This window comes from Mercenaria mercenaria, chromosome 15 (genome assembly GCF_021730395.1).
Source record: "Mercenaria mercenaria strain notata chromosome 15, MADL_Memer_1, whole genome shotgun sequence".
Classification (NCBI taxonomy): Eukaryota; Metazoa; Mollusca; class Bivalvia; order Venerida; family Veneridae; genus Mercenaria; species Mercenaria mercenaria.
The window spans coordinates 8492193-8510234 of NC_069375.1; the positions used below are offsets into that span (position 1 = coordinate 8492193).

Here is an 18042-nt window from a genome sequence, read left to right on the forward strand (position 1 = left end):
AAAGTTGGGCATATTAAAATCGCACTGTCTGTCCATGTGTGTGTACTTGCGTCTGTGTAAAATCTTGTCCGGGCTGTAACTCTGCCATCCAGAAAGGGATTTTGAAATAGCTTGGTATAAATGCTCCCCATAATGAGACATTGTGTCATGCACAAGATCCGGTCCCCTAGCTCTAAGGTCAAGGTCACAGGTTAACATGATCCGTTTCTTGTCTGGTCCATAACTCTGCCATTGATGAAAGGATTTTAAAATTAATAAATGTTCCCTATAAAGAGGTGACGTGTCGTGGGAAAGACCCACACTCCTAGGTCAAGGTCACAAGTCAAAGGTTAACATGGTCTGTTTCTTGTCTGCTCCATAACTCTTCCATTTATGATGCGATTTGAAAATAACTTTACACAGATGTTAACCATATTGAGAAGGTGTGTCATGCTTATGACCAGGGTCTCAGGTCAAGGTCACAAAATTATTCATACCTAAATTATTCTGGCATTTTTTGTGCAGACAACTGTACCATTCTTGAGCATGCTTTGTGAGCATTTGTCACTAATGGTGACAGGTCTTGTTGAATTTTACTTTATTGCCCTTTGTCTGTCTGTCAGTCTGAATTTGTGTCACATGTATCTCAAAATAATATATAACCCAGAGTCCTCAAACCTCACAGGATTGTCATCCAGCTTGTGAAATTGTGCATCTCGTGTTTTAATTGGGATCTTACACAGCCACACCATAGTTATGGCTATTGACTTAGTAAAAGTATGCTTATAAAGGACCTAAAAGTTTGTGTTGCATGTATCTCTGACAAAAAGTATTTGACATAGGATTATGAAACATCATGAAAATATTATTCAGCATGTGAAGTAGTGTACCTTGGGTTTCATTTGAGATTTCAGACTAGTGAAAAATACACAGGTTGTCAGATAAATATGCTTGAAGGTGTCATTTTCAGACTTAAAACCCAAGAAAACAACAAATTATGTGTATAGTAATTATGTAGAGAAATACATGTTTATTAGCCCACCATCATCAGATGGTGGGCTATTCAAATCACTCTGCGTCCGTGGTCCGACATCCTTCCGTCCGTCCGTCCGTCCTTCCGTTAACAATTTCTCGTTATCGCATCTCCTCAGAAACTACGAGGGGGATTTTGACCAAACTTTGTCATAATGATGTATTGGTACTCTAGTTGTGTCCCCCTGAAAATCAGACTGGTTCAGCAATTTTTTAATGAGTTATGGCCCTTTGTTTATTTCTATAATTTACATAGATTTATATAGGGAAAAAATTTGAAAATCTTCTTGTCCAGAACCACAGAGCCTAGGGCTTTGATATTTGGTATGAAGCATCATCTAGTGGTCCTCTACCAAGATGATTCAAATTATTTCCCTGGGGTCTAATATGGCCCCGCCCCGGGGGTCACATGGTTTGTATAGACTTATATAGGGAAAAACTTTGAAAAATCTCTTGTTCAAAACCATAGGGCCTTGGGCTTTGATATTTTGTATGTGACATCATCTAGTGGTCTTCTACTAAGACTTTTCAAATTATCCCCCTAGGGTCAAATATGGCCCCGCCCCGGGGGTCACATGGTTTACATAGACTTATATAGGGAAAAACTTTGAATATCTTCTTGCCCAAACCACAAAACCTAGGGCTTTGATATTTGTTATGTAGCATCATCTAGTGGTTCTCTACCAAGTTTGTTCAAATTATCCCCCTAGGGTCAAATATGGCCCCGCCCTTGGGGTCACATGGTTCATATAGACTTATATAGGGAAAAGCTTTAAAAATCTTCTTGTCAGTAACCTACAACATTCAAATTTGGACCACATGTATGGTTTTGAGTGGCAAGATGAACTTTGACATGAGTTGACCTTGGTATTGACCAAGTGACCTACTTTCACATTTCTGTAGCTACAGCCTTCAAATTTGAACCACATGCATAGTTTTGAGCACTGAAAAAAACTTTGACCTTTACATTGACCTAGTGACCTACTTTCACATGTTTGAAGGTACAGGCTTCAAATTTGGACCACATGCATAGTTCTGTGTTCCGAGAAATATTTGACCTTGATTTTGACCTAGTGACCTACTTTCACATTTCTTGAGCTACAGCCTTCAAATTTGGACCACTTGCATAGTTTTGTGTACCAAACAAACTTTGACCTTTACATTGACCTAGTGACCTACTTTCACATTTTTGAAGGTACAGGCTTCAAATTTGGACCACATGCATAGTTCTGTGTTCTGAAATAAAATTTGACCTTGATTTTAACCTAGTGACCTACTTTCACATTTCTCAAGCTACAGCCTTCAAATTTGGACCACTTGCATAGTTTTGTGTACCGAAATGAATTTTGACCTTAAGATTGTCCTAGTGACCTACTTTCACAATTCTGTAGCTACAGGCTTCAAATTTAGACCACATGCATATGATTGTGTACCGAAACAAACTTTGACATTGACCTAGTGACCTACTTTCACATTTCTCAAGCTACAGCCTTCAAATTTGGACCACTTACATAGTTTTTTGTACCAAAATAAACTGTGACATTAAGATTGATTTAGTGACCTACTTTCAAATTTCTCAAACTACAGCCTTCAAACTTGATGCACATGCATAGTTTTGTGTACAAAGAACTTTGTCCTTGAAATTGATCTAGTGACCTACTTTCACATTTCTCAAGCTACAGCTTTTGAATTTGGACCACATGCACAATGTTGTGTACGGAAACGAAATTTGACCTTGAGCTAGTCAGTAAGTGTTGAAATTTGGAACACTCAAAAATGGCACATTGGTGGGCGCCAAGATCACTCTGTGATCTCTTGTAATTAATATATGTGTATTGGTTCTTTCAAGTCCAGTTTCATTTCAATTTGACAGAAAAATACAAGGCCAAAGTAGAATATCAGGGAATACCGAATCCTGGGGCAAGGCGACGTGTGTTACCATTCAAAATAAATGCCACAATAGAGGTTACACAGAAAGATCATGATTGGTGGAAAGGAACATGTGATGGTGAAGAGGGCTGGTTCCCTTCACAGTTTGTGGAGGAGGTTAGACAGGTGAGTGCTAGACCGGGGACCAGGGTAGATTGTCCTAGGTTATAAAGCTGAGTTAGAGAACAAATTCTGACCTCCACTGTGCTTGAAACTGATAAATAAGGTAAAGGTCAGTCTTTAACATAGACAGAAAGCTTAAATTACAAATCTTACCCAGCAAGGTATTCACTAACAGTTACTTATCTGGGTCTGGTTTTACAGCCTTGTTCAACCTTTCAAACATGGAAGCTGCTAATATCATTTTCACAGCTTGGTATGACCCAGTAAGGGATTGAACCTCTAGCCTTCTGCAGCCAAAGTGGGCACATTACAGTTGAGTTTTTGAGATGGTGACAAGGTTACGTTTTGAGATGAGTTTTGAAACTCAGTTTTATAACATGAAGCCTGGTCATTTGAGGACGGCTTCGTATAGTCATCAATTTCAGATTTTTCACAATGTAATCGATTTCCATTAAGTAAGGTAGGACACAACCTTTTGATCTTATATTGCAAAACAAGCTGAATATAATTAGTTTGTCTTTCAATTGTTTACAAGCTGTAATATGATGTTTGTTTTTCACTTTTTAAAGCAGGATCAGGAGGTATGAAATGTGTGAAGCTTCTGTAGAAAGTTCGGGAATATAGATTTTTTTTCACAATAATTATATGTTTTTTTTTCCAGACTTGCAATGACTAACACTGGGAAGTTTCTCAGCTTCTCACAAATGTGTTTTCTGGTAGATGGTTTCATTAATATCCCACAATAATAATACTTGGAAAGTTTTAAGGATAATACATGTTTGTAGTTCTGTTATATTGATCAATGTTCTTAACATGGTAAATTATCATTGGAGGGCTTATTTTTGAGTTTTGAAATATCCTGTCACACCAGTTTTGATTTTCAGTTTCACTTTGAAATTTTGCAGCCATTTTTCTTCCTTCCCTCTAGGCATTCTTGAGAAGCCAGATGAAATGCCTTGATTGTAATGTCAAGGTCAAGGTAACAGTCAGTTACATATCACAGAGAAAGAGGAGTCAGTACTGGTAGCAAATCCAGGAACTGCTTCAGTGAAATGAATGCCATTAATGATACAAAAATTCTGTTGAAAAATGGTGTTGAAAAATGGTGTTGAAAAACACTGAAAGTTGTTGTTGAGCCAAACAAAACAAAGCAAATCGTTATTCATTCAGGAATTCATTTCTTTTTGTATATTGTAAAACTCTGTAATTTTAAAATATGTCCGAAGTTGTGGATAAATAAATAATGCATATTTTATTACATCCCTTCTTAGATAAGACCGTCTTACGAGGAAGCCCATATATCCAAACCAGGTCATGTCCAAATTCAAGGTCAGGTTGCCGGGGCAACCACTCGACCTCAGATTGACCTTGCTCTCTCCCCATGGTATGTCTGGACAGCATGTTACTAAATATAGCAACCAATCAAAATGTTGTGACCTTGATATTGTAAAGCATGGGTGTTTTTTTGATGTTTTTAACGAATGATTTTATTGTTAGTGAAAATAATGTTGACGAAACTTAGCATGTTTTGTGTCACTAATACATTTATTTTAGGTTAAATGACATTAACTTCTTTTAGGGGGAAAAAAGGAGAAAGATGAAATATATCTGTCAGTGAATAGTTTCTTAATTTCATGATATAAAGAAATAAGAATATAATTTATGATGATTTATAGTGATACTGTTATAAACAAATTTGTGTGTCTGTAAACATCGCTGTGCTATTTCAGAACTGTTTGCCCTATGAATTAGATAGATTGATATTCAATTATTTCTCTTCCTGATTTCCTGTAAGAAATGCATGTCAGTTTTAATTTAAATGGAATGCACTTCTATTTATAATGCCTGGCATCCAGTTCTATGCAATGTCATTTTTATGCCCTCGTTGAAAAAGGAGGGGTATATTGTTTTGCAGTTGTCGGTCGGTCGGTCCTTCATACAGACCAATCCGTTTCCGGATGATATCTCAAGAATGCTTGGGCCTAGGATCATGAAAGTTAATAGGATGGTTGGTCATAATCAGCAGATGACCCCTATTGATTTTGAGATTAGTAGGTTAAAGGTCAAGGTAACTTTGGCCAAGAACAGTAGAACTTTTGTGCACAGTGACCAAATAATTTCTGTTTCTTGTGCAATTACTGAATGCATTAAGGGGGGCATTTCGTGTTCTACGAGCTCTTGTTATTGTCTGACACCCACTTGACTCTCCTTGTTTTGCTGTAATTGCCATTTATCTTACTGGTTAGTTAGGGAGTAAATTCTTTTGTGGGGAAGATGGGATGGGGATGGTCTTAGATTTACCCTTGTCAGTACATAGGTTCGTTCGTCCAAATTTGTGTTGTGTGTATCTCAAAAAAGTATTTAACCTAGAATCATCAAACATTATAAGATTGTTACTTAGCTTGTGAAGCTGTGCACCTGAAGTTTCGTTTGAGATATCCCTCAGTAAAAACAAAGTTTCGACCCAAATTGGCCTGAAAAAAAAGCATTGCCTTTGTACATGCATCTAGTTTATACTTTGATTGGGATTAGTTTAGAAAGTACTTTTGTTATGAATTATTGTTTTTATTTGTTTGTTTGTTTGTTTTGGGTTTAACGCCGTTTTTCAACCTGTTCTCCGCAAGTAACTGCCAACTTCCCCACATGAATCAGAGGTGGAGGACTAATGATTTCAGACACAATGTCGTTTATCAAATAGTCACGGAGAACATACGCCCCGCCCGAGGATTGAACTCACGACCCCGTGATCCGTAGACCGACGCTCTACCTACTGAGCTAAGCGGGCGGGCCTATTGTTTTTAAGACAAGAACATGTACACAAGATAAATGTACTTATAAAGGAGCTTACCATAAACATTTCCCATAATGAAAATAACTTTGGACTGGAATGTACCTTTGGTCACTTCGAGGACTGGTCATTTGTGTGTTTGCAGTTAAAAATCTTAGTTTTGTAGAAATTGGAGTAGTTTGTGTTGAAAAAAAAATGAGTATGGGTTAATTGACTACCTTCGTTCGATTGATCTTTATGTTTTTGATAGTATTATCTCTTTTTTTTTTTTAAGTTTTCATTTTTCAAAAATGCAAGATAATTGTAAAAAAGAGCGACATTAATTAAATATTCACCTTAATCTAAAATAAATGCAGAACAGCAAAGCAAATTTTAAAATATGTACGTATTTCCTTAGCTTTAGATCATATATCAATAAGCAATACTGAATAGTTGGTAAAAGTTCATGGTTGTGTCATTGGCCCTTGAAGAGTATTGAATACACTAAATGTAATACCTCAAGATTTATTTCTGTGTAAATTGTTGGTAGAATTTTTTCTTAAAATATTACATGTATACATGCATAAGCCTTGCATGCTGCTAGTAGTACTTGTTGTTAGTCTAACTTGCATGATTGTTGTAATCTCTTCTCAGACCCCACGACGGGCCCCTTCTTACCTTGACTGGCAATTCACAGGCAGAAATCGTTCCTCTCAGATTCCCTCTCCATGTAAACCTGTAGGATATGTGAATATGCCAGGTGACAGCCATGATTTCGCTAAATATGAATGGTAAGTAAAATGAAAGAGAAAGCAGTATGGGATAGGAACTCCTGTTATTACGCAGCTTACGATGATCAGTTAATTCACTCTGAAAATGTGGAAGTTGAGGAAAACTGCTTGCTTTTGAGTATCCATGGTAACAGAAGCTATTTTTGAGACCAAAACTTCATCATTTGATTGATCTGAGTGCTGAAATTGACCAGAAGCAAAAACAAACAAACAAAAAACAGCTGGTCAAAACCAAAAATATTTGTACTTAAAGGAGTTCCTATCCTGGAAGGCCGAGAGCTATTATGAGACTGAAGGGTCCCCTGAAGCTGTTTGTGCTGTGGCTTGTTGCTATGAAAACTTCATGCATTTCTGTCAGTCAGTGTACACTGCAGAGTGTATTGAAGGACTTACTTTTAAAACACACTATAAATGCATGAACTTCTACTACAAGATCCTGTGAATGCCTCTAGGCTTCCTACAAAAAGCCTTTGCTTTCAACTTTTAAGGTAAAAATTGTCCTCAGTTACAGGATATAAAGTTTTTTACTTGATTTAAAGCAGTTAAGGCAGTCAAAACAGTCAAAGCGTGCTCGAAGACCCGGGACGGCAGACTCTGGGTATATGCCTGTAGTCATTCAACCAGGAGTACAAAAAGTGAAATTTCCAAATGAGCCCATTCATCCAGCATTACGTAAAGTGAAATTTAAATCTGAAGGTTTTGACGAATTTGATTGGTAAGTTAATAGAAAAAAAACATATTGCTGTTTGGAATGCCTTGTGTTGCATGGTGTTGTGATTGTTGACATGTATGATTCATTTTCTGATGAGTGTGCCATATTTTAACAATTGTTTGATGTGAATCTACAAAGTTGCAGTGTTAATTTGATATTTTCTGACATATTCCCGACACTGTTTTGTTTACTCCAACACTGTACAGTGTCCGGTTTATTCCTGGCACTATTAGGTTTATTCCAAACACTGCACGATGTTAGATGTTTTCCCAGCAGTGTTAAGGTTTATTCCCACTACTGTACAGTGGCTGGTTAATTACAAACACTGTACAATATCAGGTTTATTCCAGACAGTGTAAGGTTTATTTCCAGCACTTCTGTATAAGGTTTATTCCCGACAGTGTTAGGTTTATTCCAAACACTTTACAGTGTAAGTTTTATTCGGGACAGTGTTAAATTTATTCCTGACAGTATTAGTTTAATTTCAACAATGTTAGATTTATTCTAGATTAGGTATAAAATTAGCAACATTAATGAACCTTAAATTCTATGAAATTATTGAATTTTGTTGGCACAAATTTCATAATTTTAACCAAAGTAGGCATTTCGATGGCACAAGAATTCATTCATTTCAAATTATAAAGCTGAAAAAATTACTTTATTTGTTAATGCCATGACAATTCTACTGACTTAACTGTATCTATTTATTTTATTATCTTCATTCAATTTTATCTATATAATATGAACATAAACCATGTAAACCTGATTCTTTATATAACATGTAACTTAACAGTAAAGGCAGTTAACATTAACTACACTTGTCCTATGTTATAGGTATGTAGGTCCTTTGGCTCGGGATCAGGCTGGTGAAAAATTAAAGAGATTACCTGATGGTGCCTATTTAGTGCGAGATAGTGAGAACCCACAACGGAAAGGCAATCCTGCATTGAGTATAAAGTAAGTCCCACAGCGGAAAGGCACCTCTGCTGTTTATATCATACTGAAAGTGTAAATTTGTTTCAGTTAGTCAATTTATATTTGGATAAAAATTAACCTAAAAAAAATTATTATGTTCATTACAAATGTTAAGAATGCAAAGAAACAAGGTGAATAAAATGCTTTCATTTTGTTTTGTTTTCAGGTATTCAGGAACAGTTCGGCACATCAAGATAGAGAAAAATTCAGAAAACATGTACTATATGGCTGACACTAGATTCTTTCATTCATTACCTGTAAGTGTGTAGAATATATCTGAATTTACAGGTATTAATATGGTCTGTCCCTCCAGTTCACAAACTGCGATTTAGTAAAAGTTTATTTTAGGAATTAGAGATTTCATCTATAACAAATGATGGAGCCTGGTAAGTTTTGCCCTTTACATTAAACTTTGCAAAAGTTTATAAAGCATGTGTATAGAGTGGGTAATGAAGGTAACCGAGCTGAAGTATTTTACCGGGATCATTGATTATGTGTAATTTGCACTTCACATGCTTCTGCCTCTCTATCTTCTTGCCAGAAACAAGAAACACATGATAAAGTTTTGATTTCCGAAAGTTACAGTTGAACAAATGATAGAAATGATGAACCACTGCCAGTGAAAACAAAAACAGAATTCATGCAGAATGCAACTGGTTTGGATATGATTTAGGCAAATAGATAATAGAGTTCTTAAAATTTGTTGATCTGATAATGACTGAATATTCATTCAAAAAGTTGACAAAATATTTTAATACCAAATGGCTTTTCTTAGACTTTTATATAAAATAGACTTGCAGACATTCTCACATGGTTAAAATTACACAGACATTTTCCTTGCATAACTATCTGCCAAAACTGTTCATGCTAGCAGCCTTACTCAGGTGAGCGATCTAGTGCCATCATGGCCCTCTTTTCTTGAGTTGATAAGTGTTTTACTGGAACCATTTATCAAACAGTTATCTTTCTTACATTGCAGGAGTTGATAGACTTTTACCAGAACCACTCATTATCTGACAGTTTTCCAGAAGTACAAACCAATCTCCTGTATCCATATAAATCTGCGGTCAGCAATCCATCAGGTATGTTACTGGCAATATAGTTAGCACTACTTTCTGTTTGGCTTCCATTTCTACAAGTTTGCGACTTTGGCTAGATAATGGTCTGTTTTTTGCTGGACTATTTGAAGAACAGGTAGAGCTATTGCACTCAACCATTTGTCAGCATCCTCGTCCAGATCTGATTAAGTTTTTGTTTGTAAACTGGTATCTCAGTTGCCACAAACTGGAATGGATTGAAACATCACACACTTATTCACTGTGTTAATCTGACATGCACTGTACAGGTTCCTTTACTCTGTTTGCATTTTTTTTCCAAGCTGGACCCCTTCTTTGACTTTAATAGCAATTTTTAGTTATTTTTTATTTGTATGTGAGGTGATACCTCAGTAACCAATACTGGGAGGAATGGACTGAAACTTCACACTTGTTTAATATGATGATCTGACATGCCAAGCATAGGTTTTATTACTCTTTTTAGTGCTTTCACAAGTTATTTCCCATTTTTACTAATTTATTAATTTAACCTTTTTGTTAAGTGACAAGGCTTTTGAATAGTTATGTCTCCCCCAGGAGACATATTGTTTTTGCCCTGTCCGTCCGTCCGTCTCTCCGTCCGTCATTCCGTCCGTCCGTCCGTACGTCACACTTCATTTCCGAGCTATAACTGGAGAACCATTTGACCTAGAACCTTCAAACTTCGTAGGGTTGTAGGGCTGCTGGAGTAGACGACCCCTATTGTTTTTGGGGTCACTCCGTCAAAGGTCAAGGTCACAGGGGCCTGAACATTGAAAACCATTTCCGATCTATAACTAGAGAACCACTTGACCCAGAATGTTGAAACTTTATATGATGATTGGTCATGAAGAGTAGATGACCCCTATTGATTTTGGGGTCACTCCATCAAAGGTCAAGGTCACAGGGGCCTGAACATTGAAAACCATTTCCGATCAATAACTAGAGAACCACTTGACCCAGAATGTTGAAACTTTATATGATGATTGGTCATGAAGAGTAGATGACCCCTATTGATTTTGGGGTCACTCCATCAAAGGTCAAGGTCACAGGGGCCTGAACATTGAAAACCATTTCCGATCAATAACTAGAGAACCACTTGACCCAGAATGTTGAAACTTCATATGATGATTGGTCATGAAGAGTAGATGACCCCTATTGATTTTGGGGTCACTCCGTCAAAGGTCAGGGTCACAGGGGCCTGAACATGGAAAACCATTTCCGATCAATAACTAGAGAACCACTTGACCCAGAATGTTGAAACTTCATAGGATGATTGGTCATGAAGAGTAGATGACCCCTATTGATTTTGGGGTCACTCCGTCAAAGGTCAAGGTCACAGGGGCCTGAACATGGAAAACCATTTCCGATCAATAACTAGAGAACCACTTGACCCAGAATGTTGAAACTTCATTGGATGATTGTACATACAAAGTAGATGACCCCTATCGATTTTGGGGTCACTCCATTAAAGGTCAAGGTCACAGGGGCCTGAACATTGAAAACCATTTCCGGTCAATAACTTGAGAATCACTTGACCCAGAATGTTGAAACTTGATAGGATGATTAGTCATGCAGAGTAGATGACCCCTAACGATTATGGGGTCACTCTGTGAAAGGTCAAGGTCACAGGGGCCCGAACATTGAAAACCATTTCCGGTCAATAACTTGAGAACCACTTGACCCAGAATGATGAAACTTCATAGGATGATTGGTCATGCAGAGTAGATGACCCCTAACGATTTTAGGGTCACTCTGTTAAAGGTCAAGGCCACAGGGGCCTGAACATGGAAAACCATTTCCAATCAATAACTTGAGAACCTCTCGACCCAGAATGTTGAAACTTCATAGGATGATTGTTCATGCAGAGTAAATGACCCCTATTGTTTTTGGGGCCACTCCGTTAAAGGTCAGGGTCACAGGGGCCTGAACATTGATAACCAGTTCTGATCAATAACTTGAGAACCACTTGACCCAGAATGTTGAAACTTCATCGGATGATTGAACATGCAGAGTAGATGACCCATATTGATTTTGGGGTCAGTCTGTTAAAGGTCAAGGTCACCTGTTCATGTAAAATCATTTTTTGGAAATGACTTGAGAACCACTTGACCTACAATGTTGAAACTTAATAGGATGATTGGACATGCAGAGTAGATGACCCCTATTTATTTTGAGGTCACTTGATCAAAGGTCAAGGACACAGGAGCCTGAACAGTGACTGGAGAACCACTAGGCCAAGAGTGTTGAAATTTAGGGGGATGACTGGACATGCCAAGTAGATGATCCCTATTGCAGCCAGCCATCAGTGTCTCTTTGATTTTTGCTCCTGACCCCTATTGACTTCTTGCCTATAGGACTTTGCATTGGGGGAGACATGCGCTTTTTTACAAAAGCATTTTCTAGTTTAGTTTTGCTATCCTCTCACAGCTCTTGTTAGCTTACCTCAGGTGAGTTTTTGTGATCGATCAATTTCCAGCATCTGTCTGTCGTCTGTTTGTCAACATTTAGCTTGTGTATATGATAGAGGCTGTATTTTTCAGCTGATCTTCATGAAATTTGGTCAGAATGATTACCTTGATGAAATCTAGGCCGAATTCGAAAATGGGTCATCTAGGGTCAAAAACTAGGTCAGATCAAAGAAAAACCTTGTGTATGCGATAGAGGCTGTAATTTTCAATTGATCTTCATGAAAAGTGGTCAGAATGATTACCTTGATAAAGTCTAGGCCGAGTTTGAAAATGGGTCATCTGGGGTCAAAAACTAGGTCACTAGGTCAAATCGAAGAAAAACCTTGTGTATGCGATAGAGAGTGTATTTTTCAATTAATCTTCATGAATTTTGGTCAGAATGAATGCCTTGGTGAAATCTAGGTCAAGTTCGAATATGGGTCATCCGGGATCAAAAAGTAAGTCACTAGGTCAAATCAAAGGAAAACCTTGTGTATGCCATAGAGGCTGTATTTTTCAATTGATCTTCATGAAGTTAAGTCAGAATGATGATCTTTAAGAAATCTAAGCCGAGCTTGAAAATGGGTCATCTGAGATCAAAAAGTAGGTCACTATTCAAATTAAAGAAAAACCTTGTGTATGCATAGAGGCTGTATTTTTCAATTGATATTCATGAATTTAAGTCAGAATGATTGCACTGATGAAATCTAGGTCAGATTTGAATATGGGTCATCTGGGGTCAAAACCTAGGTCACTAGGTCAAATCAAAGAAAAACATTGTATATGCGATAGAGGCTGTAATTTTCTATTGATCTTCCTGAAATTTGGCCAGAATGATTGCCTTGATAAAATCTAGGTCAAGTTTGAATATGGGTCAACTTAGATCAAAAACTAGGTCACTAGGTCAAATCAAAGAAAAACATTGTGTATGCAATAGAGGCTATATTTTTCATTTGATCTTCCTGAAATTAAGCCTTGATGAAATCTAGGTAGATTTTGAGTATGGGTCATCTAGGGTCAAAAAGTAGGTCATTAGGTTAAATCAAAGAAAAAACTTGTGTATGCAGTAGAGGCTGTATTTTTCATCTGATCTACATGAAATTTTGTCAAAATGATAGCCTTGAGGAAATCTAGGTAAAGTTTGAATATGGGTCATCTGGGTTCAAAAATTAGGACACTAGGTCAAATCAAGGAAAATCCTTGTGTATGCAATAGGGGCTGCATTTTACACTGGATTTTCATAAAATTTAGTCAGATTTGTTGCCTTGATGAAATCTAGGTCAGGTTCGAATATGGGTAGTCTGGGGTCAAAAACTAGGTCACTAGGTCAAATCAAAGAAAAACCTTGTGTATGCGATAGAGGCTGTATTTTTCAATTGATCTTCATGAAATTTGGTCAGAATGATAGCCTTGATGAAATCTAGGTCAGGTTTGAATATGAATCATCTGGGGTCAAAAACTAGGTCACTAGGTCAAATCAAATGAAATACTTATATAAATGCAAGATTTTTGCTCCAATTTTAATGATAATTGGTCAGAATATTTTTGTCCATGAAATCATTAGGTCAAACATGTTTACACTGTTATGGTGTGTTTCTCAGGTGAGCAACCTAGGGCCATCTTGGCCCTCTTGTTTACTTCTTACATTTGCTGAAAGAATTTGGACAAAGTCAAACTTTCTGTAATATGGATATAGGGACCTCCATGGCTGAGTGGTTTAGGTTGCCGGTTTTGAATCACTGGTCTGTCATCTGTGTGGGTTCAAGCCCAGCTCGGATCTTCTTGTGAGAAATCCATCCAGCTAGCTTGTGGAAGGTCAGTGATTCTACCCAGGTTCCAGCCAGTACCTGAAAAAAATGCATGGAGGAGCAACTCGGTACTTTCTGCACATTTAAAATGAAAAGTCACAGTATGGCTGGAACAGATTGTTGGTGCAGCTTCAAGTCAAACGATCTATAGCTTGAGTAATGGAATTGCTAAACTTTGATACAGCTCTCCAGCTGATATATAGAAAATCACAGGTTCTAGTAAGAACATGTGTCAAATGTGCCTTAATATACAAAGTCACTCCTTTTGATTGATCCATATAATCATTGTCTGTAAAGTGGAAGAGAGGTGGGGTTTTGGGAGTTGGGAGGTAAAGGGATGAATAGGTAGAAAAAGGGAGAGCTGAAAATCAGTACTGAAGGTTGAAGGTGTCAACAGTAAAAATATATTACAAAAAAAAAAGGGTTGAAGGTGTCAACTGGAATTTGTGTCTGAATACACACTCGTTTCCTAGCACTGTTATGATATTTATAGCTTGTTTGTTGTCAAAACAGCTGCATGTGGTAGACATTAATTGATGATACTCATACATTATATCAGTTAAATGATTTTAAAATGTTGTTGTGTAAGTTATGTTACATTTTGGCATGATGGCTTCCCACACTCTGCAGTGTTACATTAAGACATGGTGGCTTTTGATACTGGACAGTGTTACATCATGGTACGATAACTTTTGACACTGGGCAGTGTTACATCATGGTACGATAGCTTCTGACACTGGGCAGTGTTACATTATGACATGATGGTTTCTGACACTGGGCAGTGTTACATTATGGCATGATGGCTTCTGACACTTGGCAGTGTTACATCATGGTACGATAGCTTCTGACACTGGGCAGTGTTACATTATGACATGATGGCTTCTGACACTGGGCAGTGTACCATTTTGACTTGATTGCTTCTGACACTGGGTATTTTGGCTGCAGATAGTTATTTTATTCAGTACATATTTGAGTCTTCTTTGTTTTAACAATTAAAATCTTATGTTATTGTGCATGCAGAATGATATTTGCGCAAGAAAGAAATAAATGTTAATTGATGTGTATTTACAAATGGCACATTGTCAGTTGATGGTTTTGTAATAGGATTACTGTATATGATGTAACATTTGAAGTAATAGAGAATTAATTAGATCGGGAGAGCTTTGGAGCCATGTGAGAAAGTTATCAGTTTACAAAAATTAGTACCAAAATGCAGGTACATTGATCAGTAAATTGATCTGCAGAAGACCGGTATTGATAATGAAGCATGAGGATCATATATTTATTACAAATTAACATTTATTTCAACTCTTGCAAAATGTACACTATATAAAGATGGAATAAAACCTCCAATCATCATATATCATATATTGAATAGAGGCAAACGATCATGATGTATTCAACAACTTTGCTGACTTAAGCCTAAGTCATGGAGGTGATTATATGATACATGTATTCATGTTTAGTTGGTTTGGTGTTTTTATTTACATGTTTTAATTCTTCCACTGCTAGTGCATGTAAGCTAGTTTGTCACATTTTGGTTGTTATAATAAAAACACAAAATCTTTAATACTAGTTTTATAAGCATAGGATGTATTGGTAGATTAAATTTTTCAAAAAGAGTATACAGTTTTCATGCCTTCCCCTGTCACATTTATCAGGCCTAGTATTGTATTTTAGGCACGGTAGTGTTCACAATGTCCAATGATATTTTTGAAGCTTACTCACATTTGAAATTTTTACCGTCAAATACAGACTTTGACATTACATGGAAATCAGTTTCCATCTATAACTGAAGAACACTAGCGTTTGTGTCAAAGCCTGTCCGTCTGCCTGTCTGCCATAGGTTTCCTATTGAGAACTTAAGAATGCCTTGGCCTACAGGTGTCAAGCTTCTTAGGATGTCTTCCTGTGGTCAGTAGATAACCCCTGATGTTTTTTGGGTCAATAGGTCAAAGGACAGTAGGTCAGAGTGATCTCGTAAGGTCGTCATGGGGGAGGGTAGTGTTTTAGAAACACATCTATGTTTACATTTTGTCAGTCCCTCATAATGAGTATTTTGATATGTTAGAACTTTCCCTGCAGGTAGCATAGTTTCCTAATAACCTTGTACATAGAACATATTAGTATAGGTGTCAGTCATTATCATATAGAGCAAACGTAGCAACTCACATTGCTAGGTTTCTGTACTTAGTTGTTTTACAAGATAATGTTTTACAAGAAAGTTGATCTTAGTATCGTAGATTTCAAAACATGTTACCTTACCAACTATACATCATGTACAGATAGCATGAAATAGTTTCCAGGCATTAATCTGCACAAATACTGTCACTGCACCTTTTTAGCCCACCATCATCAGATGGTGGGCTATTCAAATCACTCTGCATCCGTGGTCCGTCGTCCGTCCTTCCATTCTTCCGTCTGTTAACAATTTCTCGTTATCGCATCTCCTCAGAAACTACCAGGGGGATTTCGACCAAACTTTGTCAGAATAATGTATTGGTACCCTAGTTGTGTCCCCCTGAAAATCAGACTGGTTCAACAATTTTTTAGTGAGTTATGGCCCTTTGTTTATTTCTATAATTTACATAGGGTCAAATGTGGCCCCGCCCCGGGGGTCACATGGTTTACATAGACTTAAGGGAAAAACTTTGAAAATCTTCTTGTCCAAACCACAAAGCCTAGGGCTTTGGCATTTGTAATGTAGCATCATCTAGTGGTTCTCTACCAAGTTTGTTCAAATTGTCCCCCTAGGGTCAAATATGGCCCGCCCTGGGGGTCAAATGGTTCATATAGACTTATATAGGGAAAAGCTTTTAAAATCTTCTTGTCAATAACCTACAACATTCAAATTTGGACCACATGTATAGTTTTGAGTGGCAAGATGAACCTTGACATGAGTTGACCTTGATTTTGACCTAGTGACCTACTTTCACATTTCTGTAGCTACAGCCTTCAAATTTGAACCACATGCATAGTTTTGTGCACTGAAAAAAAACTTTGACCTTGACATTGACCTAGTGACCTACTTTCACATTTTTGAAGGTACAGGCTTCAAATTTGGACCACATGCATAGTTTTGTGTTCCAAAATGAAATTTGACCTTGATTTTGACCTAGTGACCTACTTTCACATTTCTCAAGCTACAGCCTTCAAATTTGGACCACATGCATAGTTTTGTGTACCAAAACTAACTTTGACCTTTACATTGACCTAGTGACCTACTTTCAAATTTCTCAAACTACAGCCTTCAAACTTGATGCACATGCATAGTTTTGTGTACAAAGAACTTTGTCCTTGAAATTGATCTATTGACCACATGCATAGTTCTGTGTTCCGAAATAAAATTTGACCTTGATTTTGACCTAGTAACCTACTTTCACATTTCTGGAGCTACAGCCTTCAAATTTGGACCACTTGCATAGTTTTGTGTACCGAAATGAACTTTGACCTTAAGATTGACCTAGTGGCCTACTTTCACATTTCTGTAGCTACAGCCTTCATATTTGGACCACATGCATAGTTTTGTGCATTGAAAAAAATTTTGACCTTGGCATTGACCTTAGTGACCTACTTTCACATTTTTGAAGGTACAGGCTTCAAATTTTGACCACATGCATAGTTTCGTGTTCCAAAATGAAATTTGACCTTGATTTTGACCTAGTGACCTACTTTCACATTTCTCCAGCTACAGCCTTCAAATTTGGACCACATGCATAGTTTTGTGTACCGAAACAAACTTTGACCTTGACATTGACCTAGTGACCTACTTCCACATTTTTGAAGGTACAGGCTTTAAATTTGGACCACATGCATAGATTTGTGTTCTGAAGTGTAATATGACCTAGATTTTGACCTAGTGACCTACTTTCACATTTCTCAAGCTACAGCCTTCAAATTTGGACCACTTGCATAGTTTTGTGTACCGAAGTAAACTTTGACCTTAAGATTGACCTAGTGACCTACTTTCAAATTTCTCAAACTACAGCCTTCAAACTTGATGCACATGCATAGTTTTGTGTACAAAGAACTTTGTCCTTGAAATTGATCTAGTGACCTACTTTCACATTTCTCAAGCTACAGCTTTCGAATTTGGACCACATGCAGTGTTGTGTACGGAAATGAAATTTGACCTTGAGCTAGTCAATAAGTCTTGAAATTTGGAACACTCAAAAATGGCACATTGGTGGGTGCCAAGATCACTGTGATCTCTTGTTACAGTATTGAAGCAATTTACACACTAAATAAAGTAAGAAATGAACTTAATAAACTTCATCAAGTTGTACTAATTAAAGTAAAAGATGAATAATAAGCTTCATTTTAAAATGGATTATTAAATTGTCTCTCATGTGCTGCCTGTCAGATAGTATCTTACTGTAGTATTGGTTATGTTGTATACTTAC

At 37.1% G+C, this 18042-nt stretch overlaps 1 protein-coding gene across 10 annotated transcripts in view; it reads left to right on the forward strand.

Moving 5' to 3' along the window:
- LOC123543477 (proto-oncogene vav-like) overlaps positions 1 to 18042 on the forward strand; it is a 106525-nt gene that overhangs the window by 78660 nt on the left and 9823 nt on the right. For 5 of the 10 annotated variants that reach the window (XM_053524496.1, XM_053524495.1, XM_053524492.1 and 2 more), the window contains 6 exons: positions 2885 to 3066; positions 7161 to 7336; positions 8168 to 8290; positions 8475 to 8565; positions 9288 to 9390; positions 15018 to 15074. In XM_053524496.1, coding sequence (XP_053380471.1) covers positions 2885 to 3066; positions 7161 to 7336; positions 8168 to 8290; positions 8475 to 8565; positions 9288 to 9390; positions 15018 to 15074 — 732 coding nt within the window. Of the gene's footprint in view, positions 1 to 2884; positions 3067 to 4334; positions 4448 to 6484; positions 6622 to 7160; positions 7337 to 8167; positions 8291 to 8474; positions 8566 to 9287; positions 9391 to 15017; positions 15075 to 18042 lie in introns of all 10 variants that reach the window. The other 5 variants (XM_053524499.1, XM_053524502.1, XM_053524500.1 and 2 more) reach the window with 4 other exon arrangements.